At 37.6% G+C, this 18,056-nt stretch overlaps 1 protein-coding gene across 1 annotated transcript; it reads right to left on the reverse strand.

Moving 5' to 3' along the window:
* Positions 1-9,727: 9,727 nt before the first annotated feature.
* On the reverse strand, positions 9,728-11,029 carry LOC136243076 (bone morphogenetic protein 4-like). Its single transcript, XM_066034593.1, has 2 exons — positions 10,767-11,029; positions 9,728-10,543 (listed from the first exon to the last, which is right to left on the reverse strand). The coding sequence occupies exons 1-2, from the start codon at positions 10,981-10,983 to the stop codon at positions 9,744-9,746; spliced, it is 1,017 nt and encodes a 338-aa protein (XP_065890665.1). The 5' UTR covers positions 10,984-11,029; the 3' UTR covers positions 9,728-9,743.
* Positions 11,030-18,056: the final 7,027 nt, after the last annotated feature.

Here is an 18,056-nt window from a genome sequence, read left to right on the forward strand (position 1 = left end):
GGTGGTCACTATGTGATTAGTAGGCAATCACACGCATTTTCGTGCAATTATGGAATAATTGTACTCGTAACAGCCAAAATTGCACTCGGCTTCGCCTCGTGCAATTTTGACTGTTACTCGTACAAGTATTCCCTAATTGCACTCAAATGTGTGTGATTACCTATACAAATACCCTGGAAATCAGTCACAATATTATTATTATTATTATTATTATTAACACTTTACAGTGACCAGCACTGAAGAGTTAATCACAACTATATATTATGCAAGCAATCAACTGGCATAACACACCACTATATATATATATATATATAAATTGCTAAATTGTAGTAAGTTAGAATCACGTAACTTAACAACAATAGTGTTGGTCACAGCAAAGAAATGCATTTTACTCGGTGTTTAGAAACACAAGCAACTTTGCCAGTTAACTTTGCTGGAAAACAATACTTACAAATTACTAAACTATATTCACTTGCACGTGTCTAGTTTGCCGTGATACTGAACAAGTCACTCTCACTGAACGATATCAGTGTCTGGAATCCCTGTTGAAACATTACAATTACAAAACCACAGAGCCATGTGTGTTCAAATAGTTTGGTGCAACGCTACATGTATTTGAATAGTTTGATGTATGTAAACTGGTAGATGGTAGCCCTACTATAGTCTATTAACACTATCAGCAGAGAACCTTGGCCATAGTAATGAAGGATAAAAGATAACACAATAGCACACTCATTGTATGTTTATCAGTATACCAAAGGTTTTTCTTAAGCGAACTAGAAACGTTTCTGTGAAAGAATTAGGGCTATAGCTGTAGCCAGTTTTCCACTACACTTGACTGAAGGGGTCAGGTAGGCAGGCAGTAGAAAATTCCATTGAATAATTTAAAAAAAAATTCTGTAGCAACTTGACAGAAACATTTTGAGTCGATCTGAAGACACTTTTGGGCTTAATTTTACCAAACCAATACTGTCATGATGTTGTGAGGAAAAATCGAGGCAAATTTTTTGGGTTATATTATATCACAGGACACGCTCACACCTTTGCCATCCCTACTATATAGTACTGTCATACTGCATGATAATCAGTAGATCAAAAACTAAAATGTGCATAGTCAGTTTTAAACATCAAGTTTCATTAAATTTCAAGCATTATAAAATTAAAACCTTGTCAGCATCTGGGGGCTGCGCTCCCAGACCCCTACATCTGAACCCTGCTTCTACTGGAAATCCCCTTTAAAAATCCTAGATCTGCCCCTGATATATACAGAGAGCAGATTACTGAGGCATAGAGCAGCAGCCCTGCAGGATTTGGCTAACTCCTTCCTTGATCATGACTTGAGTGAAGACTTTGAAAAGGTGCATTACTTGAGCCTCACAATAGACCTGTACAGCAATCTTCTCTTTCATATGGAGTTTTGGTTATCTGGAGCCGAGTTATTAAAATTCCAATGCCAAAATGATCATTCTATTAGAGTAGTTTGTTGTTCTATTAGAAAACCTACATTATTGTTTAGAATGTAGGTATTTTCTGTACTGTCATTCCACACACGCACTGCACACTATACACTTTTAAATATCGTAAGCATATTCATCTCCTACAGATGTGTGAAGACATGGAGGCAGCTAGGGACTGGCTTGGTTTGCAGAGTGCATATCCTATGTCTCAGCAGACTGCCATAGATACTGCTACAAATCATGTTGCTGGTACAGATGATGGTGCAGAATCAGCTAACAGCACATCAGTTTTGAATAGTGAAGAAGTCTTTCCCAGAAGAAGTTTAGGAAATGGACTATTAGATGATGGACTACCGCACTATGGATCAACACATTCAAACAAACGTCGCATTTCCAGTGGAGGACAGCAATGGTGAAGAAACTGAGAAGACAGATATGGAAGACAATGATAAAGGTGCTAATGTTTCTGACATAGAACACACTGTTAGAAGTGAAGCAACAGTAAACACCAACAATGTTAGAAAATGTCATGGTGCAGAATCTACTTGGTCTAAAGTCACCCCAAGATTTCATTCCACCAGTTGACTTCTCAGAGTTTCATCCACTTCAACTGCCACAACCAATGGTCCCACATCAGTTAAACCCACTTTCTCCTGTAGCAGACAAGTAAGCAGTAACTCTGCTAACACAAGCAAGCAACTCACTAGTATTCAGTCACCAGTACTCATTGGTGAGGTGTTAGAGACTAATGCTCATGTGCAAGATGAGCTACCCACCATTGGCAAGTATCAATTACGAGAGATATTTCAGTATGCTGTCCAGAGCACCCATAGTGCCACCATTTTTCACATGGAACAGTTACACAATTGCCTGGAGCATGCAATATTTAGGCACAGAACAAGAACATCTTACTAGAGGTTGGGGATTAGCAACTCTACAAGGAGTTCATAAGTGCCACTTTAGTGAAAGGTATACAAATGAGGCAGTGATAGACTGATAGTCATCCAGGAACTTGAGAAGCTGTTATGTACTTCTCCAGAAGCTTATGCTTAGGACTAGCAACCAATGGACTCTCTGCTACTGCACATTTCTACATGAATATCAGCACATTTGTGAACAAACTAAAGCTTACCAGAATGGGAGCACTGGATTCATTTAAAATTAACACATGTTTTGTTGATGGTGCATATATAGTTATATATGTGTCAGTTCCATACCAACATGTAAGTAATACACATCACTACATGGTTATACAATTTTTACTGAACTATGTAGCTACTGGTTGCAAAAATCCCTCTTTATAGCTACAACTGCTAAACTGTTCCAATGTTGGTGATTGCAAAAAGCTCTTTTAGTATGAAACACGTGTAGCTAACAAATACCTTTGTGGTGGGACTACAATATAACAATGTCAACTCACAGTGCTAATAGAGCATTGTACCACATGGCACAGGCAGTACATTTTTGTTATGAGTTTACAGGGGCGGATCTAGGATTTCAGAAGGGGGGGTGCTAACATCATGGTTGGTTGGCTAAGAAGTTATAGTTAATACAACTAGCTATAGTGTGCAAAGCACACTCAGTATGCAGAGCATGCTCTATCTAGGAGGGTCTGGGGGCATGTCCCTCACAGAAAATTTTTGCAAATTTAGCCTATCCAGTATTAAAATTTGGAAATATTTTTGACTGAAAAATGATACCACTTTGTTTAAGTAGTTCACTAAAGCATTGTGAGTCACCTAAGTGTAATAATGATGAAATGACACCATTATTCCAGAACAGTTGTAATAGAAGGGCATAGCCAGTAACTAAAATACATTCTTTACATAAAGAACAGGAAGGAGATGAATGGATGCAGCTACACATGATCAATTCTTGCCTTTAATTTTGTGTTTGAAATACCTTAATTTAGTGGTACATTAAATTTAGCGAGTTTGGTTTTTTGCTAATTGATTGCATCAATTCACAAATTAATAAATTTATATGGTAAATCCATCAATATACAAGATCACTAAATTTAGTGTATTGCTTGGCTTAAGGTATTGTTAACTAGTATGCTTTTACAGTCTAATGATATGGCTCAAACTATAACGTCCAAACAGTAACAATGAAGAGACGGCTTGAGAGGGCAAGTATACACTCACCATGCAGTGTGTATAGAGTATGCATATGTAGAATTTTCCAGCTAGTGGTGTTTGGGGTGATGCTTCCTCTGGAAATTTTTGGAATATAACTATCACAAGATTGAATCTGGAAGCTATTTTTAACCAAATACTCTATTGTACTGAAAGATTGTGGGGGTACAATATGGATGAGTTCAGTTGTAAACAATTTTAGAAAAACAGAACAACACAATGCTATTGGATTATAAGGCAATACATAATAGTGGATTGTCAAAGACATACACAGGATTGGATCTTAAGGTCACTGTAGAGATTTAAAATGCATACAAAAATAACTTCAACTTTGTAGTACATATCAAGACACACGGTAGTGTGTCGTGCGGCCCAAGAAGCCGGCGCGCCACACCCGTGAGTATATTGACAGGAAGAACGAAAACGTCATTTTCACACCTTTGTATCTCAGTGATCACTTATCCGATTGAAACCAAATCTGCTACACAGCTTCCCACCAGCCAGGGGAGTTTACATTCCAAATTTGAAGGAAATCGATCCAGCCATTTCCGAGATACGAGCTGCCAAAGTTTCGTTTTTTTTCTTCGTTTTTTTTTCTTCGTCTTTTCGCACACTTGCACAAATTGCTATAACAAGCAAACGCGTACTCTGATCGACATGAAATTTGGCACACAGAACGGGAGGCCAACGGCGAATCCTAGCATCAAATTTGGTACAAATCCAATGAATGGTTCAGGAGTTATGACCGATTATTCGCGTAAAACAAGATCGATTTGTTGTCATGCCTACAGGGTAAACCGCTTCATGGAATGAGTTGAAAATTGCTATGTAGATGGAGTAACCATCGTAGGAGTGCCTTTTGGTGGTTTGAAAGGAATCGAGATAAAGACCATGGAGATATGATACAAAACCCAACCTGTGTCACAATTACGCGATCAATTTTTACGAATAAAAAAGTATTAGTTTTCACGCCTACTAGGCAAACCGCTTAGAGCAATGAGCTGAAAATCGGTGTATAGCTGGAATAATCTTCATAGAAAGTCCTTGCAGTAGTACAGAAGAATCAGATTACAAACCACTGAGTTATGATTCTAAAGCCAACTCCGTGTAGCAAATGCGAGATCGAGATACTCTAATAGAACAGTCACCCTAATAGAGCATTCGGCTAATTTATTTACTCCATTATAGAATTTTATTGCATCACAAGTTATTTTGTAGGGAGTTCAGCTGCAAACAGTTAATCTTATAGACAGTTCAGCAAGAAGCAAGTCACCATGTGGACAGTTAAGCAAATATTACATATATTCTATAGAGATTCAGAACATTACAAGTCACACTGAAGAAAGTTCAGCTATAAATAAGTCATGCACCCTGTAGAGAATTCAGCTACAATTAAGTCACTCTCTAGAGAATTCAGCTACAATTAAGTCACTCTCTAGAGAATTCAGCTACACAGAATTCAGCTACACACAAGTCACTGTGGAGAGAGTTCAGCTACAAACAAATTACCCTGTAGAGAGATCAGCTACAAATAAAACACTTTGCAGAGTGTTCAGCTACAACAAATCAACCTTTAGAGCGATCAGCAATGAACAAATCAACACAAATCTACCTGTAGAGAGATAAGCTAGAAACAAATCACCCTGTAGAGAGTTCAGCTACAAAAAATCATCCTGTAGAGACATCAACTAGAAACTAAACACAATGTAAGGAGTTCAGCTACAAGCAATCACCCTGTAGAGAGTTCAGCTAAAACAAATCAACCTGCAGAGAGATCAGCTACAAACAAATCACCTTATAGAGAGTTCAGCTACAAACAAATTACCCGGTAGAGAGATCGGCTACAAATTAATCAACCTGCAGAAAGATCAGCTACACTCAAATCAACTTGTAGAGAGATTAGCTACAAACAAATCACCCTGTAGAGAGATCAGCTAGAAACTAGACACAATGTAAGCAGTTCAGCTACAAGCAAATCGCCCTTTAGTGAGTTCAGCTACAAACAAATCAACCTGCAGTGAGATCACCTACAAAAAAGCACCTTGTACAGAGTTCAGCTACAAACAAATTACCCTGTAGAGAGATCGGCTACAAACAAATCAACTTGTAGAAAGATCAGCTACACACAAATCAACTTGTAGAGAGATCAGCTACAAACATATCACCCTGTAGAGAGATCAGCTAGAAACTAGACACAATGTAAGGAGTTCAGCTACAAGTAAATCACCCTGTAGAGAGTTCAGGTAAAACAAATCAACCTGCAGAGAGATCAGCTACAAACAAATCACCTTATAGACAGTTCAGCTACAAACAAATTACACTGTAGAGAGATTGGCTACAAATTAATCAACCTGCAGAGAGATCAGCTACACACAAATCAACTTGTAGAGAGATCAGCTACAAACAAATCACCCTGTAGAGAGATCAGCTAGAAACTAGACACAATGCAAGGAGTTCAGCTACAAGCAAATCACCATTTAGTGAGTTCAGCTACAAACAAATTACCCTGTAGAGAGATCGGCTACAAACAAATCAACCTGCAGAGAGATTAGCTATAAACAAATCACCTTATAGACAGTTCAGCTACAAACAAATTACCCTGTAGAGAGATCGGCTACAAATTAATCAACCTGCAGAAAGATCAGCTACACTCAAATCAACTTGTAGAGAGATTAGCTACAAACAAATCACCCTGTAGAGAGATCAGCTAGAAACTAGACACAATGTAAGCAGTTCAGCTACAAGCAAATCACCCTTTAGTGAGTTCAGCTACAAACAAATCAACCTGCAGTGAGATCACCTACAAAAAAGCACCTTGTACAGAGTTCAGCTACAAACAAATTACCCTGTAGAGAGATCGGCTACAAACAAATCAACTTGTAGAAAGATCAGCTACACACAAATCAACTTGTAGAGAGATCAGCTACAAACAAATCACCCTGTAGAGAGATCAGCTAGAAACTAGACACAATGTAAGGAGTTCAGCTACAAGTAAATCACCCTGTAGAGAGTTCAGCTAAAACAAATCAACCTGCAGAGAGATCAGCTACAAACAAATCACCTTATAGACAGTTCAGCTACAAACAAATTACACTGTAGAGAGATTGGCTACAAATTAATCAACCTGCAGAGAGATCAGCTACACACAAATCAACTTGTAGAGAGATCAGCTACAAACAAATCACCCTGTAGAGAGATCAGCTAGAAACTAGACACAATGCAAGGAGTTCAGCTACAAGCAAATCACCATTTAGTGAGTTCAGCTACAAACAAATCAACCTGCAGTGAGATCACCCACAAAAACGCACCTTGTACAGAGTTCAGTTACAAACAAATTACCCTGTAGAGAGATCAGGTAAAGGAATTCACCTTGTAGAGAGTTCAGCAACAAAGAAACCACCATTAGAGAGTTCAGCTGCAAACAAATCACCCGGTAGAAAGATCAACTAGAAGAAGTCACCTTGTAAAGAGTTCAGCTACAAAGAATTAAACAATCATGTACAGAGTTCAGCTACAAAGAAACCACCATGTAGAGTGTTTAGCTGCAAAAATCACCTGTAGAGAGTTCAGCTAGAAACAAATCACCCTGTAGAGAGATCAGCTAGAAGAGGTCACCTTGTAGAGAGTTCAGCTACAAAGGAACCACCACATAAAGAGTTCAGCTGCAAATAAATCACTTGTAGATAGTTCAGCTACAAATAAATCCCCCTGTAGAGGGATCAGCTAGAAGAAGTCACCTTGTAGAGAGTTCAGCTACAAAGAAACCATCATGTAGAGAGTTCAGTTACAAACAAATCACCCTGTAGAGAGATCAGCTAGAAGAAGTTACCTTGTAGATAGTTCAGCTACAAACAATTCACCCTGTAGAAAGATCAGCTACAAACAATTCACCCTGTAGAAAGATCAGCTAGAAGAAGTCACCTTGTAGAGTGTTCAGTTACAAAGAAACCATCATGTAGAGAGTTCAGCTGCAAACAAATCACTCTGTAGAGAGCTCAGCTACAAAGAAACCGCCATGTAGAGAGTTCAGCCTCAAACAAACCACCTTGTAGAGAATTCAACTACAACAAATCACCCTGTAGAGAAGAAGTTACCTTGTAGAGAGTTCAGCTACAAAGAAACCATCATGTAGGGAGTTCAGCTACAAAGAAACCACCATGTAGAGAGTTTAGCTGCATACAAATCACCTGTAGAGAGTTCAGCTAGAAACAAATCACCCCATAGAGAGATCAGCTGGACGAAGTCACCTTGTAGAGAGTTCAGCTACAAAGAAACCATCATGTAGAGAGTTCAGCTGCAAACAAATCACCCTGTAGAGAGTTCAGCTACAAAAAAATCACCCTGTAGAGAGTTCAGCTAGACGAAGTCACCTTATAGAGAGTTCAGCTACAAAGAAACCATCATGTAGAGAGTTCAGCTACAAAGAGACCACCATGTAGAGAGTTTAGCTGCAAACAAATCACCCTGTAGAGAGACCAGCTATAAGAGGTCACCTTGTAGAGAGTTCAGCTACAAAGAAACCATCCTGTATATAGTTCAGCTACATTTCAAATCACCCAGTAGAGAGATCAGCTGCAAAAATATATCCTGTGGGGAATAATGGGCATGTAATAAATATATGTATATAATTTGTATAATTACTAATAAAATCAAAAATAATTGAAGTGTTACAAATCTTCTTTAAGTTCTTTTCTTCTTCCTGTGGTAAAGAAAAAAACACATGGGTTAAAAAAGCCCCAAAGCCAGCCATAGGCCGGCTTTGCAGTATACAAATACAAAAAGAAGTGATATCTAATCAAGCTGTAAAAAAAGGTGCGGCCCTCAAAAAGGCCATGGTGAAAAAAGATGTGAAATCCAAGGTGGCGGCCAAGAAATGGCTGTGATGGTAGGTTAATGGTTACATTTTAATAACGACAATTCAGGTGAATTTTGTGCCACTTGGTCTTGGCACCAAATTCACCTGAATCGTCGTTATTAAAATTTAACCATTAACCTACCATCACAGCCATTTCTTGGCCGCCACCTTGGATTTCACATCTTTTTTCACCATGGCCTTTTTGGGGGCTGCACCTTTTTTTACAGCTTGGCTGTTTTTGATTAGATATATATAGCCACAGATTGTTCTGTTACTATTTCAATCTGACTTTTTTTTATACAACTATATGGCCCCATCACCATATAACCAGAGTCCAAAGTCACTTTAGTTACATATACAACTAGTTTTTGGCTACAACTAACCTCCTTATAATGTGGCAGCATAAATGCTGTGGTATTATTTGAGCTTATAAAGTTGAACTTCAAGGGGTTTGGGAGTGCAAACCCTGTATGACATTAGGTTTTATTAGCTTCAATTGATGCTAGATCCAGATAAATGCAGCATGAAACTTTGGTAGTGATAAAGCAAAACAAACAGTTCTCAGATAGCTACTACAGCCTTGTTAACTGTATACATGCTAAGAAATTAACTGTTTTACTTAACCATGTCAACCCAAGCATCAATGTGGCAACAACTGAAAATACCCACTATAATATTAAACTATTTGACAGAAATTGTTCTCAGAAAGTGATTAGTATATGGCAGGATGTTTGGAGTAATGGTAAGATAGCAGTGCTCAGGTCAAAAAAGCACACTGGCAATTTCTTGAAAAAAACTATGATGAATGTTCTATTAGAGTAGTTGACTGTTCTATTAGAGTATTTCGATTTTTAACAGTTTTTAGGTTAAGTCTCACACCAAAAGTATAATTTGAACCTCTCTGTAATTCTACATAAAGATTAGTCACTCTCCTTTCTGTTTCCATCTTTTCATTGCCCATGCATACGTATAATTATAAGATGCAATTGCATCTGTACTGCAACTTCTAGAAGCTTCTTAGCTTGCACATGGTAAAATTTTGGAGGGGGTGCTTCAGCACCCAAAGCACCCCCCCTAAATTCGCCCTTGAGTATAGATTGTACCTTTATATCCATACTTAATTAATCATAAATTAATGTTATGTTTGGGCATGTACACTTGTACAGCATAGCTACATTCAGGATTTAGACACCATTTGTAGTTGTATGTAGCTATAACACATTACAAGACTACAAGGAGATAAACTACATAGTCATTACAAGGCTTATTTGTACTGCAACTAATAAGAATTAATGTTTATAAGCATTGAGAGCATCTACATGATGTGGCTACTAGCTCATGGTATATCTTATAACTTATCATATGAGTTACAGGATTGTAGAGCAAAATTGGTTGTGGCTTGAAGCTCCTTGTTGTACAGCTAACTGGAGTGATTACACTGCCACCTCCACTACCTTCTTTGAAGTGTCTGAAAGCCAACAAGTTCCAAATTTGTGCATGTTCTGTTGGATTGTGTGAAGGGCGAAGGTAATGGGAACATGTCCCCACACACTGTCCAATGTCAAGTGACTTTGGTTGGATGATGTATTGAAAACCACCACCCACTTGTGAAAATGTTACCCAGAAACTTTCCAATTGACACGGTTTTAAATCTCTCCTTTTTATATCTGTTTTAGACCTTTTCTTCTTGTCATTAATTGGGTGTGTTGGTTTCTCTAGTGGTGTTGCTAGCAGATCATCAATAGCCTCAGGGTCTCCACCCATATAGAGGAGTAGTCCAGGATGGTATTGTTGATGTGTAGGTAGTTTGATGGGATTTGTAGAAGTCACTTTAACTGTCAATGTATCATTGGTCCATTGTGAATTGGTCAGCAGAGATTCCAGACTAATTCTAACTTCAGTCTCATTTATGGTGTCTTCAGATTGCCTCCAGACAAACTCATCTTGATCAATGTTGATGTTGATTGCTGCAGGTTGATCAGAAGTCATCATGTGCAAGTGTAACCAAACACTTGTTGGCTGCTCTTTTCTTGGCAATCCTGATATGTTGAATGTGAACATGTAGTGATTACCATTTGATGTGTTGCCATTTGAAACTGTAAGAAAAGTAATAGTCACACATGTTGCTGTACACATAACTACAATATTAAATATGGTGTAAACCTACAAGGTACTTCTGCTCTTTAGATATAGAAACTAATTTTCTGCCTGAAATGTACATAACTTTATTGGCTGGAATTGTGTGACACAATATTTCATGTTTATACTCAGTGATGTTAGCAACCAGTTACCATGCACTATACTTGGTTAGGTGCTCACCAAGTGTGACTGGTTCCAGCCAGTGAAGGGTCTTCACAATCCTCAGGTACTTCAAGCTGATGTCCAGACTACCTTGGTCTATCACTGCACTCATCTTGTGGAAGATATTTCTGATCAATGGTGGAATGTATACATCATCTCCGCTGTTATCAAATGGTACAACACTTGCTACTTCCAGAAGAATGAGAACAAGTGATATAATCAACTTTGTTTCCATCAGCCTTGTTAAGTTAGCTAAGAGTTGTGAGTTGGAGTGTAGCTGCACATGTTGTCTTTATAGCTAAAGAATAGAAGCCATTCATGGATTCCATGAATCCCTCATTAGGTAACAGTTAATCAATTTAATTAAATGATGAAATACTACATCAAATAAAGGAAATAACATTATGTTCGTCATCATAATTGCTTTCCCTATAGGGACCCACTATATAGCTGAAATATAGGGAAACTGTATACTGACCCATAAGTTGGTCACATATTGGCCATTATATATACGCTGACAGTATACTGACTGTATACTTACTGTAAACTAACGTCACTAAGGTCAGGTTCTTGACATTATAATGCTCTGTTGCATGTAGAAAAATTCCAAACCAGCTGGTGATGGATCAGCAACAGGCCTGAAGTCTTGAAATCTTCACTGATTTCTCCGTACACATTTGAAATCTCCATAAAACAACACTGAAATATTGAAATCTTGGAGGTGATTTTGCTCTGATCATGCAGGCCTCTTGGACTCAGTAGTATAAGAAATGCAGTAGCTTTGAAGTCCTTTATCATCCCACATGTTAATAACAAGAGTCACAGCCTGACAACAGCAATGGAACCAATAATATTATATATTTGCACAAATTTGTTGATTGTGATTAAGTTATGTAGTTATATGTATAATGTGGACACAGAGCTTGTGTATTTAACCATATGTAACATTTTTATATATGTTATATTATAGGTCGAATAAACATATCCAATGAAATCACATACTCCCCTAAAATTATTTTTGTCTGTTTCCTTCCGTGTCTGGTTTTCCTTCTGTGCCTGGTTGCACATGTTTCACAAATAATACATACAAGCTAGTACAGCCATGTGGTACAATTTATAGACTCTGACTGAGATCACAAATTATACCTTAATTGGGAGGCAGTGAAAAGTCACTGATCTTAATCACAAGGTTCCCAGCATGCAGGTTCAATGTTCAAGTGATGATGAAAACTTGTGTTGTTATCTTGAGCAAGAAAATTGCTCCAGCCATAGTAAATCAATGTATGTCATATTCCCAAGGTATGCGTATGACTGAATGGAGGATTCTACACTTCCTGAATGCTCTTATTCAATGTAGAATAGTGTAAAGGCTAATATTAAAGGGCTGGATTATGCTAACTATAATAAATGTCAACTGTCATAATTGCAATGCAACATTCATAATAATTGAAGTTCTGCAACATTATAATTAGGCAATTAATAATGCTATTTGACCCACTGCATGTTGTTGAATAACAGAGTATATCTGTATGTATCCCTACAGATATACTCTGTTATAATTGAATAATTGATTGGGGTTATTTAGCAAGCCATCATATTGTTCTAAAAATCGGTTCAGTGTACATCCAGTGTAGCTACACTGAAGAAAAAAGTGGTGGAAGTTGAAATTGAAAATTGAAAGCAGATTATAACTGTGCCAGCACACCAGCAGAAGCTATGACAACAGAAGTATACTGTTTTAACAACAGAAGCCATACTGGTACCTGACTTGATCTGAACACTCAACCTTGCCATAATTGAATAACAACTCATGTCTCATTGATAAACACACACACACACACACACACACACGCGTGCAACTAAGGTGGCTGAACAACTAACTACAGAACACAAAGAACATAGAAATTATATGACACTTGAAACTATAAAATGGAATTAGTACAGGTGACAATTCTAAGCATAAATTTTATTTACTCTGTAAAAAGCTACACACACACTACACACCACACACACACTACATACCACACACACACTACACACCACACACACTACACACTACACACACACTACACTACACACACACGCTACACACACACTACACACCACACACACACTACACTACACACCACACACACACTACACACCACACACACACTACACTACACACCACACACACACTACACACACACACACACACTACACTACACTACACTACACACACACTACACTACACGCCACACACACACTACACACACACACACTACACACACACTACACATACACACACACACACACACTACACTACACACCACACACACACTACACACACACACTACACTACACACACTACACACAAACACTACACTACACTACACACACACACACACACCACACACACTACACACATACACACTGAAATTTAGTTGCAATCATGTTACTTGTTGACATAGCTAGTACATGCTTAGTAATACAGCCATTTGTTTCTATACACATTGCTAAGTGTTTGATGTTATCTAGTCAGCTGCAAAAGGGAATACTCCTGTATGCTAAGGTAAGCAGCTGCTTAATCACTGTGGATATTTTAACAGCTGTGTCCATCCACACTCAGGAAATGATGCAATAATAATGTGGGAGAAAGTTATTTCATTCAATTAATTACAAACCAACAATGTTTGCACTCTAATAATGTTGATCCTAGCTGTGTCACAACTACAAACATGACCATCAATTGGATACATTGAATATTTCCCTACTTACATATGATATCACTGACTCACTGTATTATCACCATCTGTTTACCTATAGTCATCATAAAAATTATAAGCTATGCTCAAGTTCTGTGAATTTTAAATGCATATAATTCTTGTAATATATTATAATGTTGTGACATTATATTATAATGTTGTAACATATTATAATAGCTACCGTGGGCATGCTGCATTTAATTAAGTTCATTTTCAAATGCAAATGCTTATTAAGTTTTGACCAAGCTAGACAATGGCATATTGTTGCCTTGTGTAGTTGTTTCTTAAACTTCATAGATACATACATTCTGATATATACATGAATTGTATTATATGTATATATGTGCCCACTGGCACAGGTTATAAATTTCTACTGTGATCTCATGTTAGTAAACATTCAACCTCAAAATTGAAGTGGTGACATTTCATGATCAGCTATAGTACAGACAATTATGAAGTACTCACTTCTGCTGGTATCAATCAAGATTGCTTTAGCTGCTGAAGAAAAGATGCTTGGGATAAAGATAAAAAGAGGTTGGTAAACCTATAAGGGTTCAACCTCAATATCTCTGCATCAGTATCCTAATGAGATTCATGCAATACTTCTTCAGCTACCTAAGCACAACATACAGCTTCTGATTGGTGCAACAAAATGCTTTCCTAACATTGGTATCATTTCCAGGTGTCTGGATTCAGTGGAATAGAATGGCGGACTGGAATGGTGGAATGGAATAATGAATTAGATGATTTCACCTAATGATCACCTCTTTGTAAAGACCACCTTTGTATAAAACTGTTTTAATTTAGTGTCTAAATTGCTGCTACCTTGTTTAGAGTGTATCTCCATAGGATGGTCTTGCAGCCAATGTATAGGGGTATGTTAACTTTGCTGTATCATATTTATATCACTCTGATTTTTCTACTGAGGCATATGGTGCACAATTAGATCAAAAGAGCGTGTCCATGAAACCAAAAGTAACTCAGGTGTGGCCAAGAAACGAATGTTAATACCAGCAACTTCTTTTAATTCTAGCTCTACTGTATCAGGCTAGTAATCTGGCCGCCTTTATCAATAGTCAGTGTAGAGGAGAAAAAAGGTGGCCAAATTCAGTACTAGTTGATTAGAGTTGAAAGGAATTAATTAGGAATGCAGCAAGATTGCATGAGTCAATGATAAAAGATTAAAATTAGTACCTACATATCACAATGTTTGAGATACAGATTTTTCACAGACATCTGAATGCTGTGTGGTTCAAATATAACTAAGGTGTCACTGTATTCAACTGTGATGAATCACTGACTAGAAACCACAAAATTGTGTCACTAGAAATTTTTACTTCCCAAGTTATTGTTATTGTTATTAGTGCTTTACAGTGACCAGCACTGAAGGTCTGACAGCAACATGTGCTGCAGCCTTAGGATTACCTAATTGCAAGGACTTAGACTAGCTGAAAAGGTGTAACAGAAAAGGGGCCAAAGTAAGGAAAAAAATCCCTCCAACCCCAGGATTCGAACTGCAGGTCACCCAATGTCTAGTCGGGGCCACACTCAGTCTCCTCCAGGAGGGATGGATTTTCTTCCTTAAACCTAAAGTATTATATGTAAATATCTTTGTATTGATGAGTTTTGATACCAATATTGCCAGTGGAGCACTTGTGATTATTGTGCTTAGTTAGTAGTCAACTAGTGAGCCTAAAAGTGCTGAAAATTTTCTCAATTAAGACTGACGGATTGAAATAAGGCTTGTGTAACCTTGTGGCATTACTCTAATTAATGACTCTCCCAAAAACAGCACACGCATGAGCAGATACAGTAAATACTATAAGTAACAGTGTTACATCACCCCATCCTTCAAAAAGGCTTGTCCTCAAGCTAGCTGTTAGTGTACTTCCTGTTACGGCGGGGGCTCTGGCGAAGTTGGTAGTGTCCTTGCTGTCTCTTAGTAACTGTGGGCTTCATCAATGGCTGGGTGTGATGGCCAGTAGTATGTTCTAGTTCTGTATGTGCAGAGTCATTAGTGTTATTAGCCCCTTAGGTGTCAAACCCATTAGTATTTGCCTGGTTTCCTTCACTGGTGCTCTTAGCTGGCTGGTTGTCTGTGCACTCTTCCCGGCTCCACAATCCTTGTTGCTATCTTGTCGGACCTCCAATGTAACCTCGTGGTGTTACTCTAATTAATGACTCTCCCAAAAACAGCACACGCATGAGCAGATACAATATACATAACAGATACAGTAACAGTGTTACACTTGCAATATAGCTGAAACTTCACTTTTTCAATGTTTGCATCCATACTGAACACTTTGTAAGTTTAGCAGTAAAGTTTAAGCAAAATATCACATGATCGCCAGGTATCAAAATTTCTGACTCTTCATAGATACCAAAGTATCAGACATTCCATATCAGTATTTTATTACTTGTATTGCCCACTCCTATTAGCAGGGGCTATAAAAAGGGGGCCAAAAAGCTAGTTGTGAATGACTTTTGGCTATAGTTTCAAGTGGTAATTGGGCAGGCAATTTTTAATCAAAGAGTAGACCACAAATGGAGAATTTTTGAAAATGGCTATCTCAAGATTGGATCTTGAGGTACTTTTAGTCAAATCCCTGTAGCTAGCAAATTGTAAAAGAGTTAAGATGTACAACGACAAGTAAGCATATAGCTTTGCAGAGTTTGTGCTTTTCTGTGGTGCAACTGGCTATTTGTCTAATTCAGTTTTATACAGTGCAACTAATTTTAATTTTCTTTCTTACTGTTCACTATATATCAGGGGTGGAAGAAGTAGTTGATATGAGGGGGGGCTGACCAGGGGTGGATCCAGACTTATGGTAAAAAAAAAATGAACTGAAGCACTACATTGTCTTTGGTTTGATAAGGTGAGACAAAAAAAAAAAGGTTGCAACCAGCTGACAATAGCTGCCCACCTCACCAGCTACGAATTTACACTGATAAACTACATAAAAATGCTTACATAGCTCGCTACACACTGCTCTAATACTGTGATTGCTTTATTAGAGTGACTGCCCTATTAGAGTATCTCGATCTTGATCGCGGTTTTCAACCCCACTCCAATTAGAAGGATAATTTCGCGTGATATCATTCTGAGGGGGGCTTCAGCCCTCTAACCCCCCCCCCCCCCCCCCCCCCTTTCCGCCGCCTATGCTATATATAATATAATAAAATTGTCTTAAAATCCAATAAACAAGGCTTGCATGTACGTAATTAATTACGTAGTACTTATTTTTAAATTTTGTCCCTTCAGCTTGTTAATTACTTCCAGGTTTCAATCATTTCTCTAAAATTGATTCCAGATTCAATCTTGGCACACTTACATTCCCTGGGGGAGTATGCCCCAGGCTCCACTAGAAATCCCTATAGTTTTCCTCTTTACTGGCACTTTATCACACAAGCCACTTTGTCACTTCTGGCACTTTGTTGTCTTTACTGGCACTTTACTTTAACTGTTTGGACAATCATGGTAATATACAACACAAAAGTACTTACTTATAACAATATGTGTATCCCCCCGAGGTCTCAGGTTAGGGGTAGTTGTAAAATATAGTTTTTTATTCATTGCCTATTGGTAATTAATTGTATGATACTGGCATCCGCAGCAGGCTATTAGCCAACAGTTTCAATGTGTTTGTATATAGAGGTCTCACTGTTATACATACAGAACTTGGTGATGAAGATGGTGTTCATAGATATGAGACTAGCTACTCAACTTATGTACATATTCAACCAAACAAGTATGACTCTCATTATAGTCTTTCTTGGAGAGACTTATTTTGAAGTTAAAAACATTTTTCCTATATTAAAAGTGGTGACCTAAGGCTATAGCCTTATAAGGGTATGTAGCAACTTCATGCACTTGTAATGGATTTGTATGAATGTTGATTGACTATATTTAACTGTTGATATAATTGATCATGAAATCATTCAGTCCATGCAACAGGAGTGCAGTAATTCATCATGATCATATCCACATACTTGAACCTGTATAACTGGGTAAAAATTAATAATAAACACATGTGGTTGATTAGTAGGTAAATACACAATATACTGAGTTTATCAATGTTATTGACAGTGCTAGCTATGTAATAAAAAGGTAGATCAATTTTATAAGGTTCACTAGCTATATATGTAGTATATTACTGCTGAGAATCAGCTGACTATATAATCAAAGATTTTGCAAGTTTAATAGATTATTCTATTGTTAATCAGGTTAACTTATATTTCTCCTGAAAAGCAGTCAACTATAGATCACTTATAGTGTTCGCTAGATGATGTCATAATGTGTTAATACTCAGCTGATAAACATTAACATATTATTATGACATCATCTAACAAAGTGTTATCTATAAAACACAAGGACACTGTAAAAGCTATACACCTAAACACATAAGAAATTGAATGTGCTGTTGTCCATTAAGTTACATATGTACAGTTAGAAATTTCTAAGAAAGAGACACTTGCCTGTAACTTTTGAAACTTTCTATTAGGGATGTGCAATAATACGTAGTAAAACCTTTATCTCAATAAGTGACAATCATTTTATCTATAA

Source organism: Dysidea avara, chromosome 13 (assembly GCF_963678975.1).
Source record: "Dysidea avara chromosome 13, odDysAvar1.4, whole genome shotgun sequence".
In the NCBI taxonomy this organism is placed as follows: Eukaryota; Metazoa; Porifera; class Demospongiae; order Dictyoceratida; family Dysideidae; genus Dysidea; species Dysidea avara.